Source organism: Diprion similis, chromosome 13, assembly GCF_021155765.1.
Source record: "Diprion similis isolate iyDipSimi1 chromosome 13, iyDipSimi1.1, whole genome shotgun sequence".
In the NCBI taxonomy this organism is placed as follows: Eukaryota; Metazoa; Arthropoda; class Insecta; order Hymenoptera; family Diprionidae; genus Diprion; species Diprion similis.
Window position 1 is genome coordinate 374,497 of NC_060117.1, and position 20,348 is coordinate 394,844.

A 20,348-nucleotide genomic window follows, 5' to 3' on the forward strand; every position below is an offset into this window, starting at 1 on the left:
TCTCGCGGAGGAAATTTTATTTGTTTGTAGACCCAGCGTGCTTAGGGATGCTCACGAGTTTAACTTTGCCGTATGATGTAAGTATAATAAAATCGAGTTTTAATCCCGAGGTATATTGTAAGGTGAATGCTCAAGATATCCGTGAATCATCGCTTGGTATTTTATTTGGTTTAATAATACGCACTGCGATGGATGAGGGAGCAAAACAGACGTCACGGTTTCGTTTGATTAAGTTTCGGTATTCTTTAACGACCTACTCGTTCGCGTAATCTTTGACAATCGTATAATAAACCTGGTAAATCGGTATTTGAGATAACCCATCATTCCTTCGCCCAGGCTTGGAAACGAATGAGAACCAAATAAAAGAAAAAATGAAGATTTAACACTTCGAGTAAAACCATGCGGCAAATAGAATCGTGAATCTTTTGAAAACTCCGGCTTATTTGTATATCACCGTCCAAAACCCTGCACCGAGAGAAAAAGAATAATACGCGTAAATGTAGTTATATTATACAGGCACGTTGGTGGGAATAAAAGGTAGAAAGAGACAAAAAAAGAAAGACGAGAATGTATGCTGTCGAGAAAATAGCATCGCGTAGCGAAGCGTCGGTGTGCCGTTCAGCAATTTGGCTAAGACAATGGAGAGGCCGAAGGCTAAAGGCTGAAGGCTGAAGGCGGAAGACTAAATGCTGAAGACTAAAGACTGGGAGGGCTGGGGGCCGAAAGAAGGCAAGAAGGTGGTCTTTTGTTTGCCATCTTCTGCCTGGACTCGCCCCGAAGCCTCGTCGGGGACAGATGAAACAGACAATGCTTAGATTAGGGGGAGCAGGTGCTGTGCTCCTACGTTACAACCCGAGTCGAGGGGAACAATTTTACAAATGATAGTGACAGAGTAGTAGAGAGAGGAAGATAGACGATGGATAGGTGGAAGATTGATTCGTTTGAAGAGAAAAAGGAGGGAAAAAATGGTTGGATAAGTCATGCTGCAGAGGTAAGAGCCAGATATTACTGGAACGTTTTCCGAAGAAGACGGAATGTCCGCAAATACATCGCACGATGACGAAATTCGTCAATACTCACTTGCAATTCACAATAAAACAGAAGCATGACAATTCTGCACTGCGTGCGGTAGAGGGCTGCCATTGACGAAGTGCCGCGATTGCTCCACCACGTTCATCCTGCAATATTCCTGTCCATACTGGAGATAGACACTTGTGTATATATATATATATGAATCTGTATAATGTTATGTGCAATCTAATTGGGTGTATGAAGAATTCTGGCGCATTTCGATGAAACATTCGATAGTTACGCTTCCATTCTCGTGGTTATCAACGCGTTTTGTGTACACAGTTGGCCTTCAAAAAAAAAAGAAAACGGAAACAGATAAAGTGTGGAAGGGCGATAAGCGGCACTATCGATGGGCAGAAAGACTATCTATATAGACTATATAGACTGAAGAAGAAAGGGTTGACAACAACGACGGACAATCGGACGGACGTTGTGAGATAGGGAGAAAAAATTGACCCGCCACCAATCTGGCGTAAGGTAATTATCGCTAAAAATGAGTTCCTGACAGAGAAAAAAAAATTACGGGGCGAATAACACAAAGCGTCGATGTCACTCTTCCCCGAGGGTACAGACAGTCGGTCACTTATAATTAGGTACGCTTGCCCTCTTTCTATAACATCTGTTGATAACTTTTTCAAGTATATGCTGCCTGCATGTTTGATTAATCAAACAAAATACTCAAAACTGTACAAGAACCTGTATACCAAGTTGTTGTTATGCAGGAGAATATACCTATATACACATAAAGCGTACAATGTCCATACCTGGGCCTACCAACTGACAACTGATAAGAAGTTAACGCCAACGATAGCTGTCGGAATGAATCGAAATGTTCGGAACGAACAACATAGTTTGTGTATATATATATTTACATTCATACCCACACTTTTGTCGACGACATACAATTTCCCCAAAGGTCGATAATACTACATGTATGTACATACATATAGTCTACATACAGTATGTATAATACGTTTAGCAGACGCTCGGAATTGAAAACCAGATTATAGAAATGCGTTATAAGGCTGTTGTAATTCTCATATAAAATATGCCAGTTAAAGAGTCGCCGTAGCAGAAAGGAGTTGATAGCTCATTGAGGCGTGTAATTCTCACATTGATTCGTGAGCGTCGATCGTGAAAGATTTAATACACATCCTGTGTTTTGAATAAATTACCACGACAGCATAATTCCTCAAGGTGAACAAGCTGTCGCTGATAAGAAAAAGACAATCGAGATATGGTGATATATTATTCTGTTCCCGAGTAAGCCGATTGTTAATCAATTTGAAGAAAACAACATAAAAAGCTAAACCTGCTCATGCATTTGGCAAGTACAGATAGGCACCTATATATAATACATTCATTGGGAGATGAGGTAAATGAGGGTATGTATAAAGTGAAATTCGAATCTGTATATCTCGCGATTGAAATTTTCTTTCATGCCTATCATATACGGTGACAGAAATCACACCACGGCCAGTCGAGTCCGCGATTACAATCGGGGCAAATAAAAAAAAAACTGGAAGCTAAGGCACACGATTAATAGGTAAGGACGGCAAAGTAGTTGAAGGTGCGGAAAAAACTTGGCGTGGTGGCAGAAAGGATAAAAAAGGAGATGATGAAGAAATACGTCTGATACATAAGTATAAGTATTAGCATATAAAGTAAGGGGCTGGGAAGGTGCTGAGACAACCGTCGCGAATAAAAGAAAAAGGTCGTATACTTATTGTTAGTCGACGCAGGGGCGAAGAGTTTTACAAAAATCTGACACAGTCGTCGGCGTATCATTGCGGCGCGACACCATCATCTTCGCCAGGCGAACAAAATCAATTTACCTGACAGGCTGCACGGCCCGGGCATGACCGCGATCCTACAGTTTTTTCTTTCTTTATTTGTACCTACCAGCCGTGCATTATTTCCCCGCTTTTTACTTCCCTAATTTCCAAGTCCGCTCGGGCGTGCCCGCAGCTGCAACATTGGCCGAGAAAATAACTTTCCCGCAGTGCCTTCGGGCCGCGAATCTAAAAATACAGAACTACCCGGTCGGGCCTCGCCTTGCGTTGTGGGTCGTCTCCATGGCAAATGGCCGGAAGCTTACGACGCAGGAATTGATTTGGGTACAATTACAGAAGTTAATATCGAGTAGCGAAGGCCGGGGAGGGAGAAACCTTTTGCAGAGAGCGCGGACGAGAGCGTTGCACAGAGATTGAAATATTTTCATTTAAAAGTTAAATCCACCACTTTGCGAAACCGGGCGGCGACGAGAGACGAGGAGGTAGGTATAACAGAAACGGCCGCGTGCACTTTACCCACGTTCCCTCCTCCGTTTGTTTGTCGAGTTTAAATATATTCGAATGAGTTAAAAACCCAGCGTGCGGCAGCCTCTCAGATGATTAATTTCATTCGGCGGATCCACACTTGACACTTGGATTGTTATTTGTATCTGCCCCCGATGCTCGTTGCGGGTATGAGAGGGAACGGAGGAGAAGGGAGGGGCGCATCGCGTTAGAGCTGTGAGGGAAATGGAATCTGGAGGAACGATTGAACCGAAGCGAAATGGGACGGCGCCGATGCGGGAAGAAGAGATGCGAGAGGGAAAGAGATTACGCCGCCGCGGCATGCCAGCCGGACGGACCGACAGACCCGCGAGAGACAGGAAGGATGCTGGGCTTCCTCGAAGCGTGATAGCTGAAATTATTACGTACCGTCCGTTCGAGCGAGATGATTTCTACCAACACTCGCGTTCGTATACTGTGCGGAGCAAGCCGAGGTTATCTAGATGACGATAGGGTAAAACCTTTGCCTCCTCTTTCAGCAAATTAGTAAGCAGATACATAACAACGAACTTCGGCATGATTGGGAAATTGACGTAAAACTTCAAATGCGGACAGTAATAGGAAAAAAACGGACGTACATTATGCGACACGTTTATACAGTGACCCAGTCTCGACGAAACGGATGTTGTTTTGGGTTAACTCGTATGCGAAGGGTCGCACTGCGGTATTGTACGAGAGCAGTTATAACGATTATACACAACTTGCTTTACGAACATGATCTTCCCGCACCGTTGCATACCATGCAAGGTGCTCCAGAGCAAGCACTTAATTGTCTCGTGAATTGACGACGCATTCCTCTGATACTTTTCGGTAATAATAATCTGCAGGACAATGGAATCGACGAGTAGATATTGTAATACCTCCCCTTCGCTCTTTTTGTTGAAATCTCAACCGACGTACGAGCCGCCAACTTTTCATTGTGGTAGGTACGTCCATGAATTTTGTATCCTCGCGTGTCAGCTCGGCTCGCAATCAGAGGACAGTAAGCTCCATAGAGGATAATAAATGCTTATTCTCTTCTCATCGCACATGCAGACACTGTGTGTATATACCAAGTCGCGAGGTTCGGTAGCATATTTCATTCGTGTAGTTATACAGCTCTCGCAGTCAGACCGAGTGGGCTCGAGTCGCGGTTGATTATTTTTCTGACTTGAGGCATCGATCGATGCTGAAGAAACGGGTGGATAGCTAACAGCGCTTTGTACCGCTGCAGTTCCTAGCGTAGATCAGACACTAGGCCACGAGATATCCATATTTAATCCACCCACACGTGCGTTCCCCGTATTATACCCGATTCACTATTCCCTTTGCAGTGCAATCGCGGGCGACGAACGCGAACTAGATCTGTCCTCTCCGCGGTCAAACGTGTTTATATAAATAGCTTGCGTGACAATCAATTCCGCGGGACTCTCGATATCCATTATGGTATAATATACGTAGGTACCCACTCATCAGCTGGCGCCCGTGAGATAAAATGATAAACACCGTGCATAGCCAACGCCGTGTAATAATTCGGGGAGCATTGATTTTGTAATTATCGGCTTTACATTCCCTCGGTGCGGACGCGGATGCCACCCGCTTCCGTACAGAGCGGAAGATCTTTCCGCGTGCCAAACCCGATCCGGGTGAACTCGGCGCAACGAAACGCATCCAGCAACAGCCAAGGCAGCCGAGCGAGTCCGACCGCAGTCGGCCATCTGCATTATTTATGGTCCTCGGTTGTAAAGCCTTGAATTATACCGGGTGGTGTGCTCGAAGAATTCCCTCCATTCGATTCCCGGCCGAAACGTATATAATAATCTGCGTGCGATTACGTCTCAGAATTAAAATAGCAACAATTCGTGAACGCGCATTCGCAAGGAACGAGGAGAGGATCGTTGAGCTCGAGCGAAGCGGACACCGGAGCTTCAAGGGTCCGTCAGGTTCGTTCGTCGGGTCGTTTTACGGTAGGCGAAGCAGAAGTAACGATAAGGCTCGGGTGAAAAATTTATATGGATTTCGAGTCGGTCGAATTGACGTCGTCGAAAGTGTCTGCGGCTTTCGTGGGAGGGGGAAGGGGGCGGAGACGAATCAACGTCAGATACGACGAGACGGTATTGCGTGCGCTTGGCTAGGGTGTGCCGATGATACAACAACCCGGGATACAATTGTATCCTGAGCAGCACCTCCCGCAGGCATACGCTCCTCAGTAGTACTCCTATAGTAATCTTGCCTGCGCACATCGACCAGCCAGCCAAGACCTGAGTCAAAGCATCCCGATTTAACGACGAGTTTCGTTGATTAATGGTTAATACACCAACGCGTACAACACATTGACCAGCGACAATTATACCAATAAACTGTTATCCTGCTCCACTCAACACAAGAGATTGCCGCAGCCTGTCTCTCGATCTCAATTCTTTTCTTATCGACAAGAATTATGCGCCAAAATCAGACTTCTTATGAAAAGGTAGAGCACTGCTATATAGGGTAAGTATATATTGATCGTTTCGCTGCGAGTTCTTTTTTTCGCCTGTTTCCCCTTTTTCTTCTTTTCGCAAACTTTCGGTCCGCCAACTTTGCGCAAGCGGTACGTACAGATACTATTATCATCTCCCGCATAAGGCTTCCATACACGTCTTTAGACTATACAGCTAAGGATTCGCGCGAACGACTTGTCCGTTCGTTGAAAGGTTATATGAGATGGTGAAGATCGACGTTTGCCAAGAATTTCCTTCGCGCGAATATTCCACGGCACTTTGCTGTCTCTAGCGATTTGCGTCCGTTTATGTCGTGTAACGTATAAATATACGTATATCAAATACGTACAAGGTGGGAACATATAATATGCATCGCTTGTAGAAGGAACCGTTCACTCCTCCTCCCATCAAGTTTACCTTTCATGTAATTCTCAGAATATCGGAATTCATAGGTACTAAACGGTAGGAAGGTGAATGATCGATTTGCTAATTATACCGCCGAGAAATCAGATATAGATCGACAATGGCGGGCGGCACTCTGCCACCCGTGTGATTCCGAGGTACGTCGTATTAGACGTATGTATTCTGTCCCACCCCTTCCTCCTTCGTTTCGTAATTTAGCCGCGTGTGCGCGCGAAGTTCCTCCAAAGTCTCGGAGGGCCGAGGTGCGCCGGGAGGTACCGATGATGAGGCAGTTTATGCGTTTTTAACGACCCAGGGCGAGGTGAAACGACGACGAGCGACGAGCGACGACGAACGGGAAACCGCCAAAGTTATGTTTAGGGGTTAACGATCATGGGATGTGCGCAATTTACTTCAACTCGGAAACCGCTATAAATTCCGAAGACCCCTCCACCCCCCTGCCACCCAAACCCTGCTCCACCTAATAATTAGCGGATGCATCTGGGTCTCTCTGGTGAAACGCATCACGCGCCTAATTATTCTCCCGCGTCGACCCACCCTTGATTAATACAGCCAGCCGTGGGCCCGGAAAAATGTTTCGACCAACAACGATCGTATTACTCGTTTGGAACTCACTATCCACGACACCGGTGAGCCGCTTCAATGCGAGAGGAAAGAAAAACTGTAGTCAGTAAGCGGGCAGAGTTCTACTAGATTTGATTACTATACACGATCAGTGATTTCATAGACCCGTATAGTTTCAAACTTTGACCGAATGGAAGTTTTTCAGAGTTACCTCTCTTAAGTTTACTTCGTAAACGTCTACGATCATTAGCGCCGTGTTCCCTCGTATCCGGCCGTTTTGCAGATGAGAGAGAAGAGCCACTTTCAAGATCTTGCCTTGCTCCGCTCCACCCCAAGCTCCCAATGTCGTTTATTTACGATTTCGATATCTCGTTTTAAAAACTATTCGCATTTGACGACCGAAATTTATCTTCTCCCTCCGTAACGAGCTTGAAATCTTTTGCGAAGTACGACTCGTATAAAACTGATCTGCGACATGAGGAGGACGAAAATTCGACGTCGGCCCCATTAACACTAGGAGGTATATACAGGAGAGACAAAGTATGCGAGCTGTATCATATATACTTATTGCCCACATCAAGTATATGTACGCACATAGCATCCAACAATTCAATGTCGGTAGAATCGAGGAGGTAAATCAGCCTAGTCACCTAACGATCAGCCGCGGCCTGACTAATGACGCGAGTCAGCTGATGCGGACGGACGGACGATCCGATCTGGTAGCTCAAAGCAAAGTGCTTCTCTCCGGGATCCAACAGCCGTTGGCTGGATAGCGCTCTCGTTTTTTACGTCTTCCCCCGCGCTCTTTCTCCTCTTCTCCTTCGTCGGCTGCGGACGGCAGTGATGATCTATGAAGCATTCTCCGAAATGGCAAAAATAAATTGCGACCACGAGTCGAGTCCGCGGGAACTGGTTTGAAACAAGTATTTGGGAACGACGGAGCAGCCTCTATGAGATCAAAGACGAGCTCTCGTGGTTTTGAGCTATTTCGCCGCCCGCTCATGTTCGTATAAAGTCGGCTTTGCCAGGCAGCATCAGCCATCGCAAAATTGAATGTTGCACGGCGCAAGAGATTTATTAAGAATAAAAAAAAAGAATATGGAATAGAACTGTAATTCCCAAAGAATTGTACAATAGGGAAAAATCGTTATCCGCGGTTCTTTGATTTAGAACTGTGTGCGTTACGCAATACGAAGTAAACAACGTGAACTTATGGATACAGTTGCGGAAAAAGCGGCGGAAAACTGTTGAACCGAGGTACCCGCAAATGCCAATTGAGCTAGAATAAGTTTCTGGATGTATATATAACAGGGTCGCATGTCCGAGCTTCAATGCGAATAGACTTTGTCAGACATACTCGTATATGTACGCAGACGCGATATAAAGTTAATTTCGTGCGTGATATATGTACCTACCCGAGTCAAAAGTATGAAACCGGGGCAGGGGGGCTTATCTTGGTGCCAGATGCGTTCTCGCGCGCAACTTTGTACAAGTGTGTATGTACGTACGTAAGAAACAACGGCGGCAGCGCGGCGGCGACGACAAACGGTTCCTACGACCGCACAACTTATACGGGTAGAGCAACCAGCAGATGCCGGGCCTGTAAGCCGGAACGTTGGCCTCCGGCCATTCGAGGAACCCGAAACAACGCTCGTGGTTGAATGACAATCCTACAGTATCTAGTGGTATGTACACGTTACCATAGGCTCCGCCGGCCAGTTCCGATGACGGGAGATGTATATACGAGATTGCACCAATTCATTACGGGGGAATAAAAATATAAATATCAGGTGTAAGATTTCCACAAGTATGTAACAATCATCCGCTTCACACAGCTCTGATTTTTCCCGTTCCCTCTCCCAACCCCTAAGGCCCAGGGTACACACCAGCGCTAATAACTTATCGTTTGTTCGGTAGATTACTTGACCCCGCCAGGGCACTCAATTCCTTCTATACTTTTATTTCCCTAGATATAGTCCAGGGTCACATCATCTCCGCGTAACCATTCCTCTTTTTTTCCATTTTTCCCCCTCATCCTCACCCAGTGACACGGACGCATTGAGCTCGTCGCCTTATATTATATACTCGTATAGGGATACACACGCAAAACGTCACACGTGTATAAATTAACCTACACGTAGGTACGTCTGAATAGCTTAACAAATCGCAACCCCTATAGAGGGTGTTTGAAGATCCGGCGTACAGAGCTGCGGCACTCTTGAGTTTCCCCCGAAATAAACCCAGCGTTTAACGCCGCATGGGTGCAAGCCGACGAACGGTTTGTACGAATGGATATATGTGGTGTAACTTATACGTGGAAGTGGAACAAAGTAGGGATGGAAAAACAGCCACGATTAATGGCACGCCAGGCACGTAGCTTACATAAATTTCGTAATTTGTTATTTCCTTATTTCGTTGTCATCGATTTCTCGGCGCACGTGTATTTCTATTTCTTTTTACACGCTAAAATACTTTATCACGAATTTCGTACCCGCAGACGGGGGACTCCTGTCTATATGACAAATACCTAAACAAACTGCGAATCAACGAGTTAATCCATAGGTAACGCAAATCTAGAGAGAAAAAACCAATCGATGTTTGTCAGAATTGTATTATTGAAGGAATTTGTCTATTACCCGTGTATAAGTATAGTCACCGCTGTTACACTTTATACGGTCAAAGACTGAGACATTTCCGTATTACGCATGATTTCAGAACTCCTCGCGGTGCCGGGCAGCGCAGTCTCGCTCCTGGAGATGAAGGCACGGCAGCAGCATCAGCAGCAGCAGCAGCAGCATCATCAACAGCACCAGTCAGGGGTCCTGGGCCATCACCGACAGCCCGCGGTGGGAATAGCGGCTGTATCCTGCAGAGGCTGTCGTCCCCAGCCCCATCCGTACGCGCGGCTGCAGCCCTGGGCAGTTGCGGCCCAGCCAACCCCGCAACAGGCACCGGCAGCGCCGACCCGGACGCGAGCCCGGGAGCCTGCGGGTCTGCCGGAGCACGCAAACGGGGCGAATACCAACGGGACGACGTCCAGGCGGTGGAGCGGGAGCGCGGCGAGCAAAAGGAGACAATCCGGGCAGCAGCATCCTCTCGTCACCGCCGCTTCCGCCGCGCAACACCCCGTCCTTCATTCCCTGGCCGCTGCCGCTGCCGCCGCCGCTGCCTCCTCAGCCTCAGCCTCGGCCTCCTCCTCCACCTCCTCCTCGTCCTCCGCAACATCGTTGCAACAAAACTCGTTGCTCCAAAATCATCAAATCGGCAATTCGTACACGGCGTACGATTCTTCGTCGACCAATCGTTCGTTGCAAGCGAATGTCTCGAATCAAAAGAACCAACTCTCACACGGACGGCAGCAGCAGCCAACTGCAGCCTCTGCACAGATGGGATATACATCCGGTGGTATATCTGGCCTACAGAAAACTCATCATCAAGGAATAACGCTCTCCGCCGCTACGCCCCGGTGTCACCAGAGTAGCCTGAGTCATTCAACGGTATCTCAAAAACAGACTCACCATCATCATCATCATCATCAACATCAACAGCAGCAGCAGCAGCAAACAAACGCAATACAAAACTCGGGAAATTTGAATCAAATCTCTCATAGCCTGTCACAGTTGTCGCATTCCCAGCAACAGCAACAGCAACAGCAACAGCAACAGCAACAGCAACAGCAACAGCAACAGCAACAGCAACAACAACAGCAGCAGCAGCAGCAGCAGCAGCATTACCAAAGCATGTCAGTGTCGAACGCGGAGAACTGGTTACTCGGCAATTACTTAGCAGCCCCTAGTAGCAACGTCACGTGTACGGAATGGTGTCAAGGTGGCAAGGGGTGCGCCTGTGTATCCTGTACGTCGCGAAGAACCTATTCCCAGAATCAGAGCCAAGGAGGTGGAAGCTGGTACTACCCGCAGCACGAAACTACGATAAGCTCGTCGAGCCAGCTGCACAGACTTTTTCAGAACGTGTAGCATATGGTCTGTTAAATCATTCATTCATCACCCCCTGACGACACGCGTTGCCAACTCCTTGTATCGATGCACTTTCCGATTATTTTTACTATTTATAATAGCATTATCATTATTATTACTATTATCGTTATCATCATTCTTGTTATTGTTAGTCAACGACCGAGGCTACGGAATCTTATTTCCCGACCGCAAAAATCTTCTTCTTCTTCTTCGTTTTCTTAACCTCATCATCCGGAGACGAAACTATGCCCGCGTGAGAGCCGACGACTCGCTAGGCTTCTTCTTTCTCCCCGACGAAGCCACAAGCTAAGAAAATGATATCATTACCTACCTTTTCGTGCATGCAACGCTTCGTGTCAACGTACGTTGGACCTCCGTGCAATGCATCATATTTGTTACAAGGAGATGAGGAAAAAACTACACACACACTCGAGACAAGAAGCAGGAGAAGGTGGTGGTGACAGTGGCGGTGGTAGTGGTATTCAACTTCTTACGATCAGATCGACGACTCGCCGCGTAACCGCCGCGAATAAATCTCGGAGCGTAGGTATTGTTCTCGAATCAATGTTTAATCGGACGGACCGTGGGCACGGGTATGGCCGTGATTCGTTCGCTTCTATTTGACTCGGATGGCCCTACGCGTACATACACAGGGAACTCTCGATCCTCGCCCCAATGTATTATTCAATGTTTCTTCGTCGTTAACGCAAGCTAAATTGCCAACCCAACCAGTATTAGCTAGAATAACCCTAATCTATATAACCAGACGTGTACAATGCACGTGAGCGCGCGCGCGCGCGCGTGTGTGTGTGTGTGTGTGTGTGTGTGTGTGTGTGTGTGTGTGTGTGTGTGTGTGTGTGTGTGTGTGTCGCAAGATTCCTATTTACCTATCCCTATAGTAGTATCCCCCCCACGCGTACGACATGAACGAAAGATATAAAATATGAACATATAATTATCATCAGACTATTACTCCTCATTACTCTTCGCGAATAGTCAAACTATTCGTATCTGATTATATTTTATAGGACCGTACGTAGCGTATAGGTATATCGATATCATGTATTACAGGTTGTATCGTCGAGAGCGAAAATACCATCGTCTACGTACCTATACTGTGTGTAGTTTAATCAACATACCTATATCGTTGTATAAATTGCGTACATACCCACCCAAGTATTAGGCCAAACATCGTATTCGTACAGACGTATTTACTTACACAATATATATACTCGCTACTGTACTAGGTATAGCTACAAACCGGGGCTATCGTCAGAGAATCTAGCTAAACGTTTCGCCGGAAGCTTCAAACTTTTCCTCGTACACTTGACCAACTCGCGTAGGTACCTGGCGGTAATTAAGTAAGAAACTCGATGAAAGCGTATGGCAAACCTCACTTCATTTTTCCGCACAAGAGTTACAACAATTCGAATCCCGTTGCCCATCGTTCTCGTTACAACAAGCGATTCGGAATCTCGAACAAAAATAGATAAATCGATAATGGCAGTGTATACCTACTCACGGCTACAGGTATGTATACAGACGCGACGATATTCGTCAACGTATACCCGTACAGCCAGACATCTCTTGCACGTATATGTATATAGGTTAACGACGGATATCGTCGTTCGAAATGCCAACACTGCATGGCTGCCTGCCGCTTTCCTCCTTGGCTCCACGCATTTTTACACGGTACCTACGCTCCATTCAAAGAGAGTGACTTTGACGGATGCCCCAGCTTTAGCTGATTCTCAGACATTAGCTGACCGGCTCTGATGCCGATCCACAACAGCCCTGCACACCGCCGAACGTATATGTATATTGTACAAAGGGGATAACACCGCTGCCGTTTCGCGAGGATGCAGTAGCGGTCAAGAGTAATCAAAGAATTGTACGTTACGATTCGTTGTTCCGTAAAAGTTGCACGTGCGAGATCCGATACGATCGATACGAATTGCTGATTGGCGGCAGACAATTGTGCAACCGTACATTCCTGTATTCAACTTTGTAACGCGAATACCTGTACAATAGGCATGGCGTAGGGATAGGATAAAACAAAACTAGACAGCCTTCGGCTCGTAATACAGCGATCCACTGATCTGTATATTACGATCGCTCCGATCAGCTGATCCGTGGTGGTGCGCTCTTGGTGCTGATGTACGCCTGGCGCACGATAGCCAGCGCCACAGTACGGCGAGGACATTTTGCGAACCGCCATTACCTACCAATGTCAGGCGGCTGGGTTAGGGTTAGGGTTAGGGTAGCCATATTATAGGTACCGATAGATATTATAGGGATATACCTATGAGTGTAAATATGCATACGCGACTGAGGAAAGATAATATATAGTTCCTGTCTATACCGTAGGAGTGCAGATCCCGGTTTACGAGGTGGAGGAGGAAATTAAACATCTGCCGATTATCCTCTTATTATACATAGGTATAAGGTATACGTCAGCCGGTATCGGATATGATATACAAATTTCCAACTGCGCGGCTAATGAGTTAATACGGCACTGTCACTTCGGCATGTAAGATACGTATAACGAGAATAATGTAGGGTGTACAGTCTTAACAAATTCCGAGTCAAAGCTTGCAAAGGCTAAGATGTAAATTCTATTAGAGAGATATGACATGTAGATACTGCTATGCAAATACATGTATGTACGTACGATAGTCAACCAAATAATGCATAATAATTCAAAAAGTGAGAAAACAAACAAAAAAAAATATGTATATATATATATATATATATACACATATATATATACGTATATATATATACACGTATAATCTAGATGTAATATACGCGATGTTTTTGCGATCGATTATTTAAGAGAATTAATAATAATGATATAAGTAAGTAAATATTAAAATAAAGAATGTATAAACGAAATACGCTTCATATACCATATATACGATAAAACTGACGATTAAAAAGAATTCAATTGGAGAAGAAGAAAAAAAGAAGGAAGGATAAGAGATGATCCCCTGCAACAATTGAACAAACCAACTATCACTATGTATATAGACTACATATGTATATCGACAATTGTAATTATATGTATTACGAAATTGTAAACATCTCCTTTTTAGTCTCGTACGTCAATAACCGTGATGCGCATAGTTATACCCTGAGAGAGGGATGTTGCATCTAACATAAACAGATAAACCGTGAACAGGTACAAGGCGACGACGATTATACGAAGCTGCGTCGTGCACACCACCGATTTTCCCGCACTACACGACCCCTCCCCATCTTATTCTCCTACACACGCGTGACGCAGATCTGGTACGAGTGCATTTATACTACGTGATGCACCAACCATACCTACGTACCTACACAGTGCACAGGTGTGTTGGATACTTGTACATATACAACGCATTTTATAACGCGGTGTTGCATTGTAAGGTGGCGTAGCGCGAATACAGGCTGTGTATATCCTATCGCATTACCTATACATATAGGATATGCGGTAAGGACGTAGGTACTGACATACGAGAGATCGTAGGGAAAGATTGAGGTAGCGAGAATGAGTGGGATGTTAATGAAAGGTTTTAAAAAGACGAGGGACAGGTATGGCTCGAGGCAGCGAAAAGCTTATCTTGAAAGCGAAGGGGATTCTCTCTACTATACATGTATGTATCTATATATACGCGTGTGTGTGTGTGTGTGTGTACACACACGTGTGTATATGACGTACCTACGTGTGCGTGAATGTTCGCGTGACTCTCTTTGGTTCCATAACCCCCCTTCAAAGTTTCACGTATCACGTTTCACCGGTCGTGTATTTCGTCTTTTCGTCTTTCGCCTTTCCTGTTTCGCATTTCGTTTCGTTGCAAGATACCCCCGTCCTATATATATATATAAATCAGAAAAGAATAAGATGGGAAATCAAAGATCGCAAAGAGGCGATCGGGAGAATTTGTTTTTCATCACCTTGAACGATATTTTCACGGTAACAAGAGAAAGAAAAAAAAAAGAAATTTCCTTATATATATGCTGATTCTCTAATTTTTTCCCGATAACACCACCTACCTACCACTCACATCCGACACACGCGCAAAGATATGCCGTGCAGCTCGTTATTATAGCATACTGCACCACACGATTGTGCAACCTCAAATCGAGTGTAATCCTACTCTACTAGCCTTTGAATCAGGTCATATTGCATACATGTAACACAAATAGTAGGTAGATCTATACATACTAGTATTCTCTTGGATGAAAATCTATAGTATAACTCATACGCGTATACCGTACAGAAATATCTATATATCCGTGGTAAGACGTTCGTTGTTTCTAATAAGCAGTTTATCATGAATCGCCAGCTGCGGGTATAGTAACGAAATGAAAGAAAGGAAGGAAGGATCGAAAAAGTATTATGATATTTGACACTCGACGGCGAGAGAAGAGAAGCAGCGAAAAATTACAGAATTAGAAATGCAAACAAAGAGTAATTGCAGATGATGTATGTAAAAAGATTTAAAAAATACGAGACGCACTGAAGGAAAATATAAGAAGTAAAGAAAAAGGAGAATCGAAATGAAACGGAAATCGTATAAACCGAGTTGATTCAGTAACTATTATATAATGAAAAGAAGTTAGGCTGACAAACCTTTATATTCTAACGACAAAAGCTTTAAAAATCCCTATTTAGCGTGAGTGCGAGTGATTTTGTTCATCTGCGTTCCAATCGACTGGAAATTAGAAAAATATGCATAATAATAATGACTATTATTATTAATATACAATACCTATAAATTTAATAAAACTATCATGATAATACTATATCGAATAAAGAAAATTCAGAAAAGAAAGAAAAAGAAGACATTGTAAAGCATAATTTCACCGCAAATTAATATACAATATATATAATATATACATATATATATTTTTTTTTTAAATTAATCCTTTAATTCTCCATCGAGGCTAATAGATGATAATTGATAATAATTGATAAAACGGTCTTTTTGCCAGTCAACTTTTTGTACCAGGCTCGAGTCACACATACACACACACACACACACAGCCACACATACACTCGATAAACCTCGAAGCTCGTGTGTCGCCTCTTGATATTTTTACAAGGCTACTATATACATAAATTGCTGATTGGCAATTCTCTCTCGTAACTGTAAATGATGAATGAAAGTTGCGACGGCTAATACTCGATTCCACAGTCCCTGACACGACGCATGCATGTACCTTTCTCACACGTATAGACCGTAGGTATACCTGAACGCGTACACATGTATAGCAATACGGACGAACGTAACACGGACGCGACACACAACGAGTGTCGTTCGTCGTACGTATATGTGTGCAATACGTCAAAGGTGGAACTATATATTGTAACCGCGCATGTGCTGCAAAATGCGTAGGCGACAAAAAGCCAATTGGAACACAGAGCGCCGAGTCGGAACCCTGCCACCCGCCCTGCCAACCTAGTAAACGTATAGTAATGCGATATTATCGATATTATTAATAGGTATACCCTGTAATAGACAGTTCTATCATGCATGTACGCGTCGCTATAAATACGTATTATATATACTATCATAAATACCAGATATGCATATACATGCATACATACATACATACATACATACATACGTACATACAAACGCACATACACACACATGTAGCTAGGTGAACGAAAACACTACTCTACAGACATTACCCTGTGTAACTAACTGCAATTGTAAAATAATACCGAGATAGGGTATTATGCGTCGATGTTTATCTAATGCCAAAAACAAAAAGACAAAAAAAAAGAAAGAAAAGAAAAATAAAATATACTATTTACAAAAATAAAACGAACGGAGATCAAGAAATGTCTAAAACTGCGCGGTACGATTTTTGGTTGGTTAAATTATTGTCATCATCATCATCATCATCATTATCATCGTCATCATCATCATCATTATCATTACTATTATTATTATCACTTCCATTGTTGTTGTTGTTGTTGTATGAAGCGATGATGTCACTGTGCGATAATTCTTTGTATATCATGTAATATCATCACACCGTACGTCGTATGTTTGAGAAATATCTATTACGTATAGGTACATAATTAGTTAACTATTATATATTATATTGTTACAAATTAGATCGTTACTGTATCTATATTATTGTTTAGTTGCGCGGTATAAAATGGAAGGAATTTCGACGTTATATATACCAATTATTATTATACATATTATTACATATAATTGTGACACGGTATATTATACAAAGATATAAATTGTCCGGTGCAAAGCGAAGAGGTAGAAGAGAGAAAAATGTGGAAGTAAAAAGAGACATCCAATAATATCACCACCGTTATACACGCGTAATCACAATTACCATAGACTGGCCTAATGAATCGGGCAAAAAGTAAAGATTCCATTAAATTACACGAATCGTTGGTGGTCGTCTACATTTATTTAAAACCCTCCCACTACGCTCTTCCAAGCCAATCCCTTCGACTATTTTTCAACAAGTCTTAGATACTTGATATTCTTTTCCGAAAGAGCGTGCGACAATTTCGTGCCGTTGCTGCGTAAACGGCGCGTTGGGCGTTACAATGAAGCAAATGATTACTCAAATACGAGTCAGCGCCAAATACCCGATCTGTCAAACAGGGGTGAGGGACAAGCGGCCGGGGGTGGAGAGGCCTTCCGCGCAGGTACGTATATGTACCATTACATTATACATTCATACATGCATGCATACATACATGCCGTGCACACGAGGGAATCGAGAGTGTGCAGGCACAAAGATCAGTCGCAAACGATGGTGGTCGATGGTCGACGACTGATTCTCCCCGAAAGGCATGTGTATACCACCTACCTATATTACAGTGGGATATCACGCATACATATACGCATGTCTATACCTTTGTACATGTAGGCATACATATATCCTTGAAACTCCCGAAAGTCCTCTTAACCCGAGGTTAGGTATAACGGCGGAGGTTAAGGTATCGATCGAGGAAGGCGGTTGGCGTCGCGTCGGGCGACCCTGCGAGGATCGGTTAGAGTGAAGCAAAACGAAGCGGGCCAAGCGAGGCAAGGACCAGAGATGAAAATAGGAACGAGTAGAAACTTTTCCTCTATCGTCGATGCAGACGGCGCGCGGCGGAGAGGCGGGGGATACTCTTCCCTCGTGGCCAATTACTGATTGGCAGTGTGGCTCTTCATTCGCAATACCAGGTGGGACAAAGTGAGACTCGTACGATGTCATTATTGCATTATGATATGTTTTCAACTTTCTCCACAACCGCTTTGCTGTGTGCACAGTGTGTACGAACGGCGGCACTTGAAACTTCTTGATAAACGAAAATTTCCAGAGGTTCGATGCAGGGTTGCTGATGCGAGCTGGGTAAAAAACACGGTCGAGAGGATGACGTGGGCTGGATCGTGCATTCGCCGCTGAAGCAGTCTGCGAGACCGGGGTCTCGAGAGGGTGGCAAGTGAACACAGGTATAGTAATAAAATCCGGCGCTTATAACCGGAGCACGGAAATTGGAAATCTTTAATCCATACTAATGCCCGACCTCTTTTAGCTCGATGAAATACGACCAGATGTGAAAATCTCCCGGCGTTTTAGGCTGCATGTATGTACGGAAATGACTACGTATAAGGTATAAGATGGGTATAGAAAAAATGGGAAACGAGCCACGACGAGTCGCACTATCGGAATGAATACTTTCCTAAGAATTTTCCAATGCAGTAACAAGTGCAACGTTAATAGTGGATTTCGCAACGCTCTCAGAAATGACATGACCACGGCGTTTATCAAAATCGTGGCACGCTACGGGATTGCCTTTTTGTTTCGTCTCCTCGTGTAACGTCGTATAACGTGTAAACTTTATACTGCTATATCTATAATAATACCTGCAGCGTTATAACGCACATTACGGGCAACGAATCTTCCTCGAAAGAGAATTAATATTGTGACCAAGTCTTCCGAGGACCCCCTCCCTACTTTTTCGTCGAGCTGCCGTTTTTCTGTGGGGAGTCAGAGAGAGGAAGAGAGCCGGGGGAGGGGGGAGAGGAGTGCATCAGCCGGTCTCTCCGACCCGGAGAGAGCCAAGTGGTTCCCAGACGGCGTCTCTAATAGGGTTTGCGTGTTCCTCGGCGCACCGTGCCACCCAACACCCACCACCCTGTCGCTACGGACAAGAAAGCAGGCAGACAGGAAGGACCGCCTGCACCGCGAAGACGAGGACCAGCATCCGCGAGGACTTTCTTAAGCTTCGTGCACACCGCGGCAGCGTCGCGAAGTCTGGAGTAGTGAAACTAACTACCATAGCTCGGAAATTCTGCGAGCAATTACCGACGTCAAGGCTCCAGAGAAAGACGTTAAATGGGCCGGACCGCGGCTGCGGCTTCCCGGCGAAATTCTCACGAACAACACTCCGGCGTCGGCGTGACTCGTATACGTTTCGAGATCTTACGGATAAGCGGGACACTCGGTATAACCGACGAAAAGTGGGTAAACTACGCGAGGTATTTTTACGAGGCGTATATTCAGCTGGCATCGTACTACTGGCGCGGGCTAACAATCCTTCTCGCAAGGCATGGTCGATGCACAAAAAGCCGAACGGTGCCGAGTATAGCGTTCATCACATTCCGTCTTTATTGAGATAGAAACTCGATGGCAACCCTTCTGGAACGTTGCCGCGCTCCTTGTATACACCGGTATTTATTGTACACGTATAGGTAGGTACGGATGGAATGGAAACTACCGAACCACCGCATTTTGAAGCACGCGGCCGACCTCGTCAACTCAAGGTAGGTACGTGCGCACATCGCGAAACTGGGTAACACGAACCCCGCTTTTATCGCGAGATATTTCGTTACGGCATCGCAACAGCTCGTCATCGTGCGCCTGTAAGGAGAGATTCCGAGCGAACGGGTGGCAGACTCCGATATCACAAGCAGGTTCTCGAATGAGGGGAGGACGGGCAAAAGGGTGCGTTTCGGGTACCTATACCTATACACATACATATATAACTGCTGCACTCAGCTTCCGATTGAGCCATTTGAAATCCATCAAATATCTTCTTTTGCGAACGATGACACCGCGCGCGTGCGTGCGTGCGTGCGTGCGTGTGTGTGTGTGCGTGTGTTACTCGTGTACGGATATACACGTGTCACATATTATACATAGGTAACGTACGCATGTTAGCGGATCCGAGTCAAAACATATTTCGTAAAACGTTAAAGCGGAAAACGGAGTGAAGGAGAGAGGAGAAAAGGCGCTCACGGATATCCACCGCCATCTGCTCGTTATCTCGGAGGTCGACTTTGGTCATCGTTATCTTTGATCGACGTGAACGACGCGAGCGCGGCTGTGTTCGTGCCAAGCTCTAACGACCCGCGGAGATTTTTACACAATATACCTATATAGTATACATATAGAGTGTTGGTTTTTAAACCAGACGAGCAACAGCAGCAGTACCAGCAGGCAGTCGTCGGAAATGTCACACTACGGATATTAATAGTGTTTCTAAGCTAATTTCTATT

At 44.9% G+C, this 20,348-nt stretch overlaps 1 protein-coding gene across 1 annotated transcript in view; it reads left to right on the top strand.

Moving 5' to 3' along the window:
* The window catches only part of LOC124414030 (chromatin modification-related protein EAF1-like), a 113,569-nt gene extending 102,333 nt beyond the window's left edge, over nt 1-11,236 (top strand). The window contains exon 2 of the mRNA XM_046894901.1: nt 9,569-11,236. Within this exon, the coding sequence (XP_046750857.1) occupies nt 9,569-10,830 (1,262 nt within the window). The 3' untranslated portion in view covers nt 10,831-11,236. The remainder of the gene's footprint in view (nt 1-9,568) is intronic.
* Nucleotides 11,237-20,348: the final 9,112 nt, after the last annotated feature.